This window comes from Sus scrofa, chromosome 1 (assembly GCF_054392235.1).
Source record: "Sus scrofa isolate SSC_HxYL_T2T_F1_AM1 chromosome 1, Sscrofa_HxYL_maternal_Yorkshire_Landrace_v2.0, whole genome shotgun sequence".
In the NCBI taxonomy this organism is placed as follows: domain Eukaryota; kingdom Metazoa; phylum Chordata; class Mammalia; order Artiodactyla; family Suidae; genus Sus; species Sus scrofa.
In genome coordinates, this window is record NC_139383.1 from 169953147 (window position 1) to 169969662 (window position 16516).

At 43.4% G+C, this 16516-nt stretch overlaps 1 protein-coding gene across 8 annotated transcripts in view; it reads right to left on the bottom strand.

Moving 5' to 3' along the window:
- TNFRSF11A (TNF receptor superfamily member 11a) overlaps positions 1–16516 on the bottom strand; it is a 57192-nt gene that overhangs the window by 19981 nt on the left and 20695 nt on the right. For 4 of the 8 annotated variants that reach the window (XM_084977113.1, XM_084977119.1, XM_084977115.1 and 1 more), the window contains exons 2-7: positions 12648–12729; positions 10807–10932; positions 6254–6397; positions 3279–3367; positions 2021–2115; positions 567–680 (exon numbers count right to left, since the gene is read on the bottom strand). In XM_084977113.1, the coding sequence (XP_084833239.1) occupies positions 567–680; positions 2021–2115; positions 3279–3367; positions 6254–6292 (337 nt within the window). In that variant the 5' untranslated portion in view covers positions 6293–6397; positions 10807–10932; positions 12648–12729. Of the gene's footprint in view, positions 1–566; positions 681–2020; positions 2116–3278; positions 3373–6253; positions 6398–10806; positions 11825–12495; positions 12730–16516 lie in introns of those variants that run through there. The other 4 variants (XM_084977095.1, XM_005654480.4, XM_021099691.2 and 1 more) reach the window with 2 other exon arrangements.

Sequence of the window (16516 nt, forward strand, 5' to 3'; positions counted from 1 at the left end):
GTAATAAGTAATTAATGAATGTTTGTATTCTAGGATAAATGCGACTCCGTATATCTGACACCACATAATCTATACAACAGCCACTGGATGCCTGCACCTAAAATATTTCCAATCATACATAAACAGGCACAACGGATTTTCTTTTTTGTCTTTTTAGGGCTGCACCTGCAGCATAGGGAGGTTCCCAGACTAGATGTCAAATCAGAACTATAGCTGCCAGCCTACGCCATAGCCACAGCAACGTGGGATCAGGATTGGAGCTGCATCTGCAACCTACACCACAGCTCACGGCAATGCTGGATCCTTAACCCACTGAGCAAGGCCAGTGATAGAACCTGTGTCCTCATGGATGCAAGTCAGATTCGTTTCTGCTGAGCCACAACCGGAACTCCCACAATGGATTTTTGTTTGTTTTGCCAGAGAACAATGAATTAGGCATAAAGCGGGCATAAAACTTCATCTTAGTTTAAACAGATCACCGGGGGCAGTCAGAGGGCAATATAGGCATCTTCAAAGCATACACTTTCTTTGAGATTCATTTTCAAAAACAACCATAGACACAATACCTGTTAGTGCTTTCCCTTTTTTCCTATAGTAAACACCAAAGATGACAGCAGCAACCAACGCCACAGATATGAAGAGAAACAGAATAATTAAACTGGGCAAGTAAGTCTGGGGTTCTGTGTTGGAAGAAAGTGAGAAAAACAGCATTAAAGATTGTTCACTTTTTTGTCTATAAATTTAAAATCAAAACCCTTTCAATCAAACTCCAGAATCAAGGATGTTGGTGTGGAGAGAGAGAAGTATGAAGGTCCCCGACCCTGGCTGCAGGTTTGTCAGAGAGCACTTCCGTTCGGATGGGTGAAGTCAGCAACCCAGCCCAGTCCTGCCAGCTGGCATCACTCTGAGGGGGGCAAGTCCAGGACCATCTTTAAACACTTCTATTTTAAAACAGCTCTAATGGAGTTGACCGCCATCCAGGTCCATCTTTGCTTACCTATGGAACACTTCAACTTCTCAAGGTGGATGGGCTCTGAGGCAAAAAGAGGGCCTTATCATACCTCTTTCCAAATAACATGGCACCAGGGTTTTGCTGGTTAGGAGAACAGAACCACAGCCATGCTGCAAAGTATTTCAGGTATTTCATCCACAACACAATGTGGGCTCAACCATGTTTTTCATCCTTCTTGATCACTTAAATGCTAGTACCTTTATATTGGAAACTCTTGGTTTATGTGAATTGGTTTCCAGACTTTCCTTTCCTCTCCTTCTATCTTTTTTTAAACAATTTTTTAATCCCTCAGTCATTTTTAATGTCTCTACAGAATGGTCTTTTAAAAATGATGCTCTGACTGTGTGATTCATTATCCAGAACTCTTGGATGTTCCCCCACTTTGCTAAAATGTCAAAGCTAAACCCTTGATTTTTCAAGCCCAAGTTCATGAACCCCATTATTCCATGGCCCAGGTTCTCATGCCTCATTAGAAAGGTCTTACGGCCACTGATTCCTCCTCCTGCACTGTGATATCTGGACCTACCTCCAGTGCATCTCACTCACCTAGAGAACCGGTATCCAGTGTTAACTGTCAACTTTCTGTCAGTCTTGCAACTGTACTTAAATTAATCTGATCTACAAAATGTTCCATAAATAATGATAACTATATTCTAACAAGCTGCTGACTCCAGCTGGTGACCAAAATCTCCCATAGATACCCTGTTGTGACTACCGCCATCCTACCACATTTGGGCATTTTAATTTATGTTTGCACCCCAATTTTCTTTTTTTGGTATATATTAATAAATTATTAGTTATCCATTCCAGAGTAGAAAATTATCATGTAAACAACACATCTGGAATTGAAATACTGCTAAAAATGAAACACTGAGCTGACCAGGGAGAGGATGAAATGAAAGGGAGAGATGGACCCCTCCAGATACAGCAATGTGATTTGGGAGAAATCTAGAAGAGCTGACTAGACTGGGGTACATCTACCCAACCAACCTGCTCCATTAAACATACCATTTGGTGGTTTTGTAGATGGCAGAGAAGAGCTACAAACCACATCTGATTTATCAGTCCCATGACGTGCTTCCGTCTCTCCAAGAATGGTGCAGCTGTGAGGGGAAAGGGAGGTGAATGCTTTGGTTTTATATTCTTATATTTTTTTAAAAAGCAATGAAAGGCTCTACCCCATTAGACTGGTAGCTTCTTCAGGAGAAGAACCCAGGTCTTCCTGGATGTTTGAATCCCCAGTGCCTATCCACACGCCATGAAGATGAACAAACAAAGAGAGATAACTACTGTCCATGTTCTCCAAGAATGACTGTGAGAACATGGTCCAGAAGAGAGTAGATTGGTGAAGAAGATTTGGTGAAGAAGATTTAGTGAAGATTCCAAATTCAATCATCATGGCTAAGTGATAAACTCTGGATGAACACTTGTTTGAAGCTGAAAACACAGAAAATCTTTTCAAAATAAAACTTAAATAAATGGATCAGAAAATAAACATTGAGTGAGAATTAGTTTATTGAGAACTGAAGGAATCATGACATTGATTATGAGTATTCAACACTGAACATGCTATAAAAGGACCCAGGAAATTCACTATGGATATACTCACATATGTGTGAGAGAGTAAATAGATGAGATGATTCATTGCAAAATGATTTATTACTGCAAGACTGGAAAAAACTTAAATGACTATCAATTGGGTACTTATTAAATAAATTACGGTACATCTTTTGATGGCATACCAGGTTGCTATACAATGCCATAAAGATCTAAGTGGAATAATGTGAAATGTGCTTCCTTCCTTTCATATATTATATGAAAAAAGCCAAGTATGTAAATATTTATTTAAACAGAGGGTGTCTATATGCACATACACAACACATATCTTTGGACAAATCAACCAGTGATGCTGGGAGGAGTGGGAACAGTGAGTGACATCATAAATAACATCATATTTATAAACATCATAAATAACCTGCAACTAAATAAGTTGAGAAAAAGGGAAAAAGCAGTTGCAACTATAAGTCAAAGCTTCGGTCAAACTGAATCTAACAAGTAATATAGAGCTCCTGTCACACATCAGGTTGAAGACCAGTTGGACTGGTTTATTTTCCTCAGGCTCAATTGACAGGCTTTTTCTGTCATGAACGTGGCTCCCAGAGGAAGCCTCACCAAGCTGAATCAGTCTGTTTTGAACGCAGAGGAGACAGCAGGGGTTGAATTGTTTAAACTCAACAAATTATCTCGTTCTTTTAATGTCACTTACTTGGTCCAGGGTTTGCATTTTTCTGTGGAGGAAGAGGTATTGGAGAAGTAGCCTGCCAGACAGGGCTTGCACACCGTGTCCTTATTGAGCTGCACTGTCAAAAAGACCAATGGACAAAAGAACACAAAACAAACAACACTTAGAGATCAGCCAGGATGATGGCCCAGAGGACTAGAGATCAGGAGCTGTCCCCCAGTCCTGACCTCCCCATTCTCAACCTTGCCATCTGTGGCTGATGATCTCAGAGGGTCCAAGATCCCACAGCAGGTGACAGCACTGTGTCCAGAAGGGTAACTAGCCCAATTTCAGGGCATAATCAACAGATCTGAGCTAGGTCCAGCTCTCTAGTCTGGACCCTCTGCTGGTCAGAGCCACCATCCTAGCTGCTGATACTGTTTCCTGGCCAGGGAGCCTGCGGTCTGATTTGCTTTAGCCAAGCACCTGTCTCTTCTCCCCTGTTTCCCCTTTGGGGCTTGCACCAGCCTTCAGGTAAGAGAATGGAAGCCTATTTACTGCTTTTAAAGGAAATGGCTTGTCCTGACCTCTCTGATCAATAATCTCACCAGCTGAAGTATTAGAGTTCAACAAAGTTTCCTTTAAAAAAAAATATCATCTTACACTATAGGTCTCTTTCTCTCAAACCAAAGGCTGGTATTAAAAGTTTTCTATTAAGGGCCATACAGTAAATATCTTAGGTTTTGCAGGCCTTCTGATCTCTGCAAATTGTCTGAAGCATGAAAGCAGTCTCACACAATGTGTAAAAAAAAATGTGGGTGTGTTCCAATAAAACTGTATTTATATGAACATAAGTAGTAGGATGGATTTTGCACTCCTGCCTTAAGCCATAGCACTGAAAGCAGCAATTGATCCTAGTTTAGTAAGACATCAACTATCTCATATTCTGCATAAGCTACATTATCAAAATAGGAAATGTCTTAGATTTCCTATGTCTATTACCTTTACTGCAACTGACACATGATGACCCTTGGGTAATTCCAATAAAGAAGGACATTGGCTACCATGTGATATCATAATCAGGCAACTGGCTTGTGCCAAAACCACAAATTACTCTTGAAATTAATAGCACTTCTGTAGTTTATTTTCATAAATAAAACACCAAAACAAGGAATTACATTTCTTTGTCCAAAATCAAGTGGGAAGTACATTCTTGATTTCTGCAATTGGCTTAGTACATAGGTTGCCCTCCCCCCCAATTCTAGTAATTTGATTTGCCTTGCAATGATATTACCAAAGGTGCAGTTAACACCTAGCCACTTATGTTAATTCAAATAGCTTTTAGAAAGATAAACACACTCTGGAAGAGTAGCCCTTAAAAACAGAGATTTACTAAGGGGCTTTCAAGGTGCCATGAGCTTAAAGGGCATCAATTTCCATACACACATGCCTGACTTTCACATCTGCTCTTTGTAACACTGGCCTTCTGGGGACATCCAGCATGGTGTCCTTTCTCTTTTCCCCTTTCACAATCACACTACTCCCACTTTAGAAAAGAAGGCACACTTCTGACCGCTCCAAACCCTACCATGGTGCCAAATTTCTGAGATGCCAAACAGAGCAACAAGTGAAAATATTGGTGATGGAAAGCTCTGTGTTCAGAGCACCTCAGTATAGCTTCTGTCTTTCCCTATCTATCTATGAAGGACAAGGGTGTGACATCACAGATGGGGTATTTGGAATCAGGTAGAGTTGTTCTGAGTTCAAATGCACTGCAAGGTCAGGCAGGGGTGAAATTTTCATTCATCCACACATCACCTCCTCTACCCTCCACCTATTGCTGAAGGACATACCAACCCCAAAGGGGCAAAGCAGAGAGAACCTGACCAGGAAAAAAAAAAAAAAAAGCAGGAAGGGGCCAGCACCTTTTTTCATGCAGTTAACAAACTTTCCAAAAGGTCTTGCCTGTAGATAGGTCTTTCCTATATCTTTCTGGATCGTGCCTGTATCTTAGAACCAGAATCCAGAAGAGAGTAGGCTGTCACAGGGAGATTTATTTTAGTAATTAAATCAAGTCAGACTTTTTCCAAGAGAAAGCACATCTATTTAGTTGATAAGTTGATGATAAGGGCTGACTGTGTCAGTTAGACTCTGCGATGGACATTTTTCTCAATATGAAATGAAATGAACAATATTTTAATTTTCCCAACCCTGTGTTTGGCTTTTATAATATAGCAAAATATAACATATTCATTTTCAACTGTGTAATAATAACTGTAGTTAACAAATTTTATTCAGAATAAATGGTTTTAACCTTTAGAATCTTGAGTCATAGGAAATTTTTAAAAGAGTTAAAGTCTCAAAAAGGTACTTTTTTTGTGTTAAAGTATGAAAATGTGATTAGTAAAAACTCTTCAAGCCTAAAGAAATGCATTAGGGTAAAACTCTGTAGGGAAGTTGAAATGGATACAAATCAAGGGAGAGAAAAGAACTCTATGAAAATTTCCAGTAGTAAAAGAAGGTAAGTGCATTTTTAAATGGATGATGATGGGTATCAAATTGCCATGGTATAGATTCCACTGAATATTTTAGCAAGTGTTCAGATTCCCTGGAAACTAAGTCCTTAGCAACTCTTTCAATTTGCAATAAAAAAAGCTTTAGATGTCAACTTAAAAATATGACAGGAGGTGCACCGTTTTCCGAAATTCATCTAAGGGAGTACATAAGTTCAAAAAAAAAAACGGGGGACCCCGGAATGACTGGGTTCCCCCTCCCTTCCCCGTGGGGATTGTGAAGGCTTCACAGAAGGAGGAGCCTGGAGAAGGGCACGCGGACCGAGCAAGCGCTCACATTCCTCTGGGGGCACCTTCCCCGGGGACCCTGAGGCCCCTCCAGCACCCAGCCCAGGGAGGCGGGGCGGCGGTGGGCGAGACACGCAAGGAGGCTTCAGAGAGGCCGCTTGGGCCTGGGGGTACACGCAAGGCTTCGGAGAGCCACCAGATGCGGGAATGCGCCCATACCCGGATGCTGGGCGCCAAAGCCCGGCGCGCACTCGGCATTGCGGCGGCAGCAGTGACAGTCCTCGCTCCAGTGGTACCCGGCTGTGCAGGCGCAGCGCCGCGGGGCCGTCCGGTTGCCCGGCTCCACGGCTACCAGGGCCTTGCCTGCGGGAGAGAAAGAAGGGCAGCTAGGCAGTGGGTAAGCTGGATGCACATCTTCCACCTTGTGCCGCGAATGCTCCAACATCACCAGCCCCAAACCACCCGACACAGCGCCCGCCCCGCTGGCTCCACGCAGACAGATGAATCACTCAGGACACGGGGATTCAGGAACATCCAAGTTCCCCCTCACACTTCCTGTGCTGGCACTGAAACATCCCAGAGTTTTATCTGGGGTCTTAGTTATTTCTCAATAATTAGGAGTTCTGTGGTTTTTTAAAGTCAATTTTCATGTTAGTAGGAAGACTACGGACTAGGGATCCTTATCATCATTGACTCTTTTGACGAATGCGAAATAGTTGACCTCACAGTTTGATTTTTAAATCCAAAGGTGATAAACATTCTTAAGACCAATGCTAAATTGGACCTGAGAGAATAGCGTTTCTGGAGATTGGGGAGTCACTTTGGGATCCTGCAGGGCCGCAGGATTATTCAGTTCTGAAAACAGGAGGTGCTGTGAAATGAGGTAAGTGGGCAACCTCGTGTGAAATGAGCTGGGCCTGGCAACACACTTAGAAATTCATCTCTCCCCCAAACTTAGGATAACATGTTTGTTGTCTCTTATCTCACAAAGCAAAGCGCTCTCTCCTCATACCAAAGCTTCTGGCCCTTTCCGGCTTTTGTGGAATAGAGGTAAATGCTCACACACACAGTTGATACTCAGTATTCTCTGGTTCATATTTGCAGTTTCACCTACTCATTAAAATTTAATCATAACCCCCACATAGAGACTCCTGGCACTTTTGCTCTCATTCTCAGACACACTTGGAACAGCAAAATTTTTGAGCCACTGGCTGGATATGCATGTTCCCAGCCAAGGGCAAATGAGGTGACACTCTGCCTTCTAGTTTCAGCTCTCATATTGAAAACCAGTATCCTTTTGGGGGTATTTTTAGTGTCTGACTTTGGGCATTTTTGTTGTTTAAATTTCCCTATTTAAAATGGTCCCCAGACACAGGGCTGAAGTGCTGTCAAGTGTTTCTAAGCCCAAGAAGGCTGTGTGATGATGTGTCTTCTGGAGAAAATCCATGGTTTAGATCCACTCTGTTCAGATGAGTTACAATGCTTTTTATTGTGAGTTCATTGTTAATAAGTCAAAATATTTCTTAAACAACGTGTCTTAAAACAGAAACACATACAAAACAAGGTTATGTGTTAACTGGTTGATGAAAACATTATGACCAGAGAATCCCAGGAACCTAAGCCTGTATTTCCTCTAGGGGCAGTGGGTCAGGATTTACTGGCTTAGAGTTTGTGACGACTTTATAGAACATAGCTACCATCAATAATAAGAATCAACTGCACATACACACATATTCACACACATGGGAAACAACACATTTATGTAAAACAGACTTCCTTCCCCATACCACCCCATCTCATCTGAATGGTCTAAATGGCCTTTGTACTTTATATTCCTGAATATTTATCAGCATTTGTTATGGACTGATGTTTGTGTCCCCTCAAAATTCATATGTTGAAATCTTAACCCCCAAAGTGATGATGGTGGGGCTTTGGTACTGGGAGGTGATTAGGCCATGAGAGTGGAGCCCTCATGAATGGGATTAGTGCCCTTATAATAAGAAATGGCAGAAAGCTTGCTTCCTCTCTCTCTGTTTTCCACCATGTGAGGATACAACAAGAAATCGGCTGTCTTGAAACCAGGAAACCAAGACTAGAGCCCTCACCAAGAACCCATGCTGGCGCCCCAATCATGCTGGCGCCCCAATCTCAGACTTCTAGCCTCCAGAACTGTGAGGAATATATATTTATTGTTTAAGCTACTCAGTTTGTGGTATTCTGTTAGAACAGCCTGAACTGTCTAGGACAGGATTCCAAGAGAGAACAAACCAGAAACCATTCCCTCCTTCACCATCTCAAGTTATAACCAGCAGGGAGGGGATGTTTCTCACTCCCATTCTTTTCACACCATAGCTTGGTGAGCCTGAGAAATCTCCACTCCCTTCTGTGTCCACTCTGCGAGGCCCAGGTCAGCACTGAAACACCAAGGCCAATATGCATGAGCCTGGACATAATGTCTGGAACACACATGGACAAGTGTCATGTCCTTGGAAACTTCTAATTCCAGTTGCCCACTCAAATGTAAGTGCATGTAAGCCTGTGTGGTGATGAATGATTTTGACATGTTTTTAAATATCTTATTGCACCAGTTTTGGGGCTTTAATCAATTTTGGCAGTAGACAGAGTGAATCTTTCTTTCCAAGAGACAGCGATGAGTCAAGCTCATTACTAAGCAGTGGGAAAGAAAGAAGACTTGATCAGATGCTTCTGCTCAGTGGAGTTTCCATGTTACCGTCTCCGGCCAAAATCTGCCAGCTGTCTCTAACACTTTAGAAAAATTATGATGTTTTTAAAAATGCCTATTTCCTAGTTCTGTCTACTAAAGAAAGAAAAAAAACCCCTATATACAAAGATCAATCCAGCAGCAATGAGCCTCCCTAGCACCCAGACTGAAGTCACTAAATAAGATGTGCTGCTGAAAGCAGTAGGCAATACTTGAAGAAATATCCCATTCCAGTCTCAGGGCAGGAAATGTCCAAGATAAGCCTGGAAGGAAGACAGCTCTTAAAAACACCCAGGGCCACATGAAAAGGCTTGGGGGGGCGGGGTGGAGTTCCCGTCATGGCACAGCAGAAACGAATCCTGACTAGGAACAATGAGGTTGCGGTTCGATTCCTGGCCTCACTCAGTGGGTTAAGGATCTGGCATTGTCGTGAGCTGTGGTGTAGGTCACAGACGCAGCTCAGATCCCGTGTTGCTGTGGCTGTGGTGGAGGCCAGCAGCTGTAGCTCTGACTGGACCCCAGCCTGGGAACCTCTATATGCTACGGATATGGCCCTAAAAACACAAAAAAAGAAAAAAAAGACGTGGGGGCCACCTGGAAAAGAGGAGATAATCCAAACACCAGTAAAACTAGTAACTGCAATAGGTTAAAACACCTCTCATGTGAACGCATGAGTTCATATTCATACAGATCCCTCAGAGAAAACTTGATGATGGAGTTTCATTATTTTGAAAAGTGATAAATAAAGCTACAGGCAGTCATTCTGTTGTTCCTGTGTATACTGTACTTCAGGATAACAACCAGTTGATGAGGGAAGTTTCTCTTTATAAAGCATTCCAGCCAATAACTGAAGAAAGGGTGATGGCATTAGAACATCACCTTTCCTTCACCCCACGTGAAACGGGATCTAGGCCATCATCACCAACAGCTGCTGATGTCACCGGACAAGAGAAAGCAGCTACTTTGTGGGCCCTGACATAACCACTCTCATGAAGGAGCTTTGCCAAATGCAAAGTAGAAAAACCCAAACAAGATTCTGATCAGCCTTCTAGATCTCATAACCTCTTTACAGGAAATAAAGGAGACAGAAGAGTATGTTCAATGAGACCAAGGGAGTGGAACCAGAAAAGCTCAGACTGTGGGAACCCCACAGGATTAATGACATGGCCTCCTCGACAGATAAACTGAATGAAAAGAGGAAAAAAGGGAGGAAAAGGAGCATCCCTGATGAGACTTTAGACACATATGTTGATCCTTTTGATCCTTTTCTTTTTCTTTTTCCTTTTTTTTTTTTTTTTTTTTTGGTCTTTTTGCCATTTCTTGGGCCACTCTTGCGGCATATGGAGGTTCCCAGGCCAGGGGTCCAATTGGAGTCATAGCCGCCGGCCTAGGCCAGAGCCACAGCAATGTGGGATCCGAGCCACGTCTGCGACCTATACCACAGCTCACTGAAACGCCGGATCCTTAACCCACTGAGCAAGACCAGGGATGGACCCTGCAACCTCATGGTTCCTAGTCAGATTTGTTAACCACTGAGCCACGACGGGAACTCCATGTTGATCCTTTTCTTACAAACAAGCTATAATTAAAAAAACATTCGAGGCCAAAAGCCCTATAGCAGACTGTGAAGGGTCATGGATGATTGAGGAAAAAGACCTGAGCATGAAGGTCTGGTTTTGAGTCCTGCTTCTCCCTTGCAACCTTGGACAAGTCATTCACTCTCTCCTAGTCTCAGTTTCTCCATCTTTCCAATGAGATAATCATGGCTCCCTTGCAGGTTTTGGTGAGGATTAAGTTAACACAACATAACATGGAAACATTGTGGAAACCTTTTGTCCACTGTAAGTTATGTTCCAGGACTAAACGCAGAAATATTCCAGAACAGAAGTTCTACATGGAGAATTTTGACCCAATGCTTCTGGGATCTAAAGCACATCCTTCTGGGGATCTGTAGTCAAAACTTCTTCCCATGCCCTCCAAAAGAGACAGCATTGCTATATCTAAAAATATCATTTATCCACACTCCCCCACCCTGACATGACCAACTCACCTGTATCACAAACTTTATGTAGCAAACATTTCTCTTCTTCATTCCAGGTGTCCAGGTATTCGTCTGGGCCGCAGGGCAGACAGATGCTTTCCGAGGTAGCGGTGCATTTAGAAAACATGTATTTTCCTTAAATTAGAAAGGGAAAAAAATGCACCAATCAAAAATATTCCCTCTTCCCCCAAACCAAGAAATCAATAAAAATGCACCAATTTACTGGATCCCTTACATGACCATGATCCCATGATATCCCCCAAAATAAAATGATGCACGAGATGAGGCATGTATCACAGCTTCTCAGGCTTCCCATCTGGGTTTGCTGTGCCTGTGGTCACATCAGTTTTTCAGTTCTTCTAAGTAAAATATCAGCCTTTCCACCACAAACCTCTAAAGCAAAGAACTATAATTTTTCAAACTGGTGCCTGCAGAACTTGAGGGGTTCCCTGGGGGCTAAGCAAGAGGAACTTCATTTCATACCCCTCCCCCTATCTTCAACTCCCCTCAACTGTCAATCTGATTAGTTCACTTCTCTTGCCCTTCGCACACTGTGGGCTAACAGTTAACTTAGTTTGATCAGCGTGTACACACACACACACACACACACACACACACACACACACACACACACACGCAGGCATGAAAATCACTAGATCTTCGTTCTTCACATCCAAGGAATATTTGTAGCTGAAATATCTAAAGGATCTTTGTAAGCACCTACTCCTCAAAGTCCCCTTCCCCAGAACAGTGGGTGAGGGAGGACCCGCTGGATTTGGGGTTTCATTCACTGAGGCCACAGAAATACTTGGCCACCTTCTGGCAGAACTTTGGGAAAGCGGTGACCCGTCCACCTTCAACACTTCAACAGGTATTGTGGGGAGAAGTTATAATGGGCTCAGGCAATTTTTAGCAGCAGCAATTCCTGATTAGTCATCCCCCTCTAAATTTCTATGAAAATAATACTTTTATTTAATTTTTTAAACTTTTTTTTTCTTTTTTGGCTGCTCAGTGGCATATGGAGTTCCTGGGCCAAGGATCACATCTGAGCCAAGTAGTGCCAGATGCTTTAACCCTCTGTGCCAGTCAGGGATTGACCTGGCATCCTGGTGCTGCAGAGATAACACTGATCCTATTGTGCCACAGATGGAACTCCTGAGAATAATACTCTTAAGTAGGAGTTACATTTTGTATCTTGAGAGACTGAATCATAAACTTCTAAAACAGAGTTTTAAAAACCATCTTGCCATAGTTCCCTGGTGGCTCAGCAAGTTAAGGGTCTGGCATTGTCACTATGGTGGCACAGGTTCAATTCCTAGCCTGGGAACTTCCACAAGCCATGGGTGCAGCCAAAAAAAAAAATCTTGCTTTCTCAAGAAACAGTGTTTTGGAAAACTGGTACTTAATTCATGTCCCAGCATGTACTTAATTCAAGTACTAGTTTCTGAAATTACTTTTGATTTTTAAGTGATTTATCTATTAGAGAAAGATTTTTGTCTTCAGAGTGACAGACATTACTACCTGTCATTGCCACAAAAAGCGGATCCAGGAGTTCCCACTATGGCGCAAGGGGACTGGCAGCATCTCTGCAGTTCCAGGACACAGGTTCGATCCCTGCCCCAGCTCAGTGAGTTAATGGATCCGGCCTTGTTGTAACTGTGGCATGGATTTGATCCCTGACCCAGGAACTCCATGTGCCATGGGGTGACCAAAAAAGAAAAAAAAAAAAAAAAAGCCTATCAAAGTTCTTTATTCATCTGGCAGGATGGAAATCATTCTCAGATTAAAAAAAAATAAAAAAGCCCCACCCACTTTTGAAAGACAATGAAAGGAGGTTTAGAAGTACAAACCCGGTTCACATTTGTTACAGCACCGTCCAAGATGCTTGTAATGCCTCTCACTGGCACACAGAGGGGTGATCTGAAGAGTGTCCTAAAGAGAAAATGCATGTCAGGCAGAGATTGGGCATAAGCGCTTTCTGGAGAAAAGAAAAAGTGAATTACTGACTCACTGAAAAGTACAAGAAACCACCATAAACAGTCCCCAAACTGCTCTGCATAATATCACCCCCCCAAAAAAGTCACTTTCCTATTCTATCCCATTTTCCCCCAACAATGTGTAAAACCAATGACACTAGCATCGAAGTTCACTTAAGCATTTAAAAATATTTCAGTTATGCTCACAGGGATAGAATGGATTAAAGGGAAATTTACACATGGTACACAGAAGATTAAGGACCGCTTTACCCAAGCCACATACAAAATCAGTCCCACAGCAGACAGTATGTTCAGTACCTTTGGTCATAAAACTGTAGAAGGACTGAGTAAGGCCCCTTAATATGTGTATTATACTAGGGGAGGCCAAATGTGGTCTTATAAGCTATCTCTAATTTTAAAAAATGCTTAATACTGCTTACCTTTAAATTTTTTAAACATGCAGAGAGTTTTAAAAAGTGGGACAGCAAGGGGTTATAGAAAGCGTGTGGGCTTGGAGTCAGGAGTCCTGACCACCCACCTGCTGAGGGATCCCCGATAAGCTGCTGCAGCTTTTGAACCTCTGTCTCCTTTCTGTATGATTCTAATACCAATATTAATTTCCAAATCTGCTCATCTAAGCAAAACAGAACAAAAAGCGAAGTCCTCTATAATCACTCAGATTCTTATCAGTTTGCCGCAGAAAAGCTCTTTTCCTTTTCAGCTTTCTCAGTGTCAGAAAACAACACCACACACTCCTCTTGACAGACAGTGGTGTTAGAAACTGAAAAGCGAAAAGGAAGAGCTGGGTGCAGCTGAACTGACTTCACATTATGCACATACCAAGCGTCAAGGTCCTGTTGGGTCCCAGGACCCAGAGTTACGAACCCTGCCCTCAAGGGGCTACCACACGCCAGGGTGTGTACTATGAAGGAGGTGGTGAGCCCCTCCCTCAGCTGAGGGCCAGGGGAGGTGTCCAAAGATAGGTGACAAGTAGCACAATCATACAGGACAAAAAGAAATTGGCTGGATGAGGCCAGATCGGGTTGCTGGCAGGTGGAAGAAGTCTGAGGAGACTTCTTCAGTGGAGTGAAATGTTCGGTGACACTAAGGTCTGAAATGACACATGGGGTAAGATGGGGTGGCGGTGGCAATAGAGACCATCAGGAGGTCCTGGGAGACGAGACCAAGGGTAGTCAGAGCAATCAGTGGGCTTCACCTGCATATTAAAGAGCCTGGCAGCTCCCGTGGTGGCTCAGTGGGTTAAGAACCTAACTAGTATGCATAAGGATGTGGGTTCGATTCCTGGCCTCGCTCAGTGGGTTAAGGAAACTGTGTTGCCAAAGACAGTGGCTCGGATCCGGCATTGCTGTGGCTGTGGCATAGGCTGGCAGCTGCAGCTCTGATTCAGCCCCTAGCCTGGGAACTTCCATATGCCATAGATGAGGCCCAAAAAAGAAAAAAGAAAAATAAAGAGCTTGGATGGAAGGTATAGAAAGAACATGGTTTGGCAGAAGCCATGCATCATCTGAATACCCCTATGTTATAGAAGTTTTATAGAGAGAGCACCACACCCAGAAAATCCCGGGCTAGCTAATAGGGTGTGGGGGATGCAGCCAGTGTGGATCTCCTGACCTCACCCTAGCCAGGCAAAGGGCTTCCAGGATGGAAGCAAGGACAGTGACTCTGAGGCCAATGAAAATGTCAGATGTGTTTATGGAGCCAGGGGTGCTGGGTCAGTTGTATTTGAACTTGCTTTCCAGACCCGTTTAACCCTCTCTGTGGACCTTGGATAAAATGGATTGATGTTCCCTGTGCACTGAGCTCAAGACAGGGTCTTAAGGGCAGGGCAGTGAGCCCGTGGGCAGGAGGAAGAATGATGTAACAGAAATTACTCCACTTCTCCTTCCTGGTCTCTTTTTCTTTTTGCTCTTATGGGAATCTGTTCCTCTGTGTCTGGCAGAGTAACGTGTGCACTCGAAGAAAGCTGCACAGAGGAAAGACAGTGAACCTGAATGTGGTCGAAGCACATTTTGACTCACAAAGAGGATCTGTCTGAGCCTGATGACATGTGAGCACTGACATGCCGATGACAAAGGCAAACCAGAGAAATGTGTGGTTGGGCCGTATTTCAGATAATAAAGGTTATTGATCACTTCTTACCCATAAGAAAGCCACAAGTCTCTGTAAGATAAGCCCAGACTTTGCATTACATACACAGGTTCTTTTTAGGGGAATTTGGTAAAAGGGCTCCTTTTGAAGCAGCGATTTAGGAGCTTTGTCAGGGCTACTGGCTGTGCCCTGGGCTCCATCCCTGGCACCTGGCCAGCATCATCTACCAGAAAACTGGACAATGTGTTTATGCACTTAGGAGTGTGGCTATGACCATTCAAACCCTCCAGCTCTAACCCAGAAGCTTAACATCTCCTGGCAAAAACAAGGAAGTCATGAATTTCAGGGGTGACTGAATGTCCTGGCTCTTAAATAGATTTTCACAGATTATTCCTTTTTTTTTTTTTTTTGTCTTTTTGCCATTTTTGGGGCCACTCTCACAGCATATGGAGGTTCCCAGGCTAGGGGTCGAATCGGAGCTGTAGCCACTGGCCTACGCCAGAGCCACAGCAACACGGGATCCGAGCTGCGTCTGTGACCTACACCACAGTTCACGGCAACACCGGATCCTTAACCCACTGAGCTAGGCCAGGAATCGAACCCGAAACCTCATGGTTTCTAGTCGGATTCGTTAACCACTGAGCCACGACAGGAACTCCAGATTATTCCTTTTTTAGGGCCACACCTGTGGCATATGGAAGTTCCCAGGCTAGGGGTTGAATCATACAGCTGCCAGTCCACGCCATAGCCACAGCAACCAGGATCCAAGCCGCCTGCGACCTATACCACAGCTCACTGTAATGCCAGATCCTTAACCCACTGAGCAAGGCCAGGGATCAAACCCACATCCTCATGGATACTAGTTGGTTTTCCTAACCCACTGAGCCACAATGGGAAGTCCCAGATTATTCCTTAGAATCTGTTTCCTAAACTGTGACTTTACACCTGGACGTGCCTTCTTTTTTAAAAAATTGAGATCTAATTCAGCTACCATTAAATTCACCCTTTCAAAGGGCACAATTCAGTGGTTTTTTTGTATTGCAACTACCATTGCTGTCTACTCTCAGACATTTTTATCACCTCCAAACTGACATGTCTGCTTGACAGACCTGTAGGATTCTAGATCTTTTAAGCTGCGTCAGCAATTCTGCTACTGGGAATATTTGCTGTGGCAAGGCAGAAAATTATGGTATTAATCTAAGGTACAGCTGAAGCTAAACCCTACTTTGTGCTTGAGTTCATACACTTTGCAGGACAACTTCAAACCCTCAAAAGGGCAATAAATATACAACTTAAAAGGCAATATACACACATAGATATGGTTAAGGAAATGTGGTTTGGGGGTAAATAAAAAGAATCTGGAAAACTCTCTTTAGGATGCCTGCACCTTTAGGAGAAGGCAAGATGTGCCTTGCTTTTGTTTTTGTTTTTTTTTCTCTTCTCCTGGCTCTCTGCTTCCAAGAAGCTCTCTGCTTCATTTCCTCCACATGCAGAGTTGCAGCTCCAGGATGAATCCTCTTATTCAAGGATTGACGGCTCCCTGGACTTCACACAATTATAAAGCTCATTCTGTGCTGCTCTCACTCTGATCCTGAGCACCACGTCCAGGAACCCCACAGTTTTCTCTCTGCACT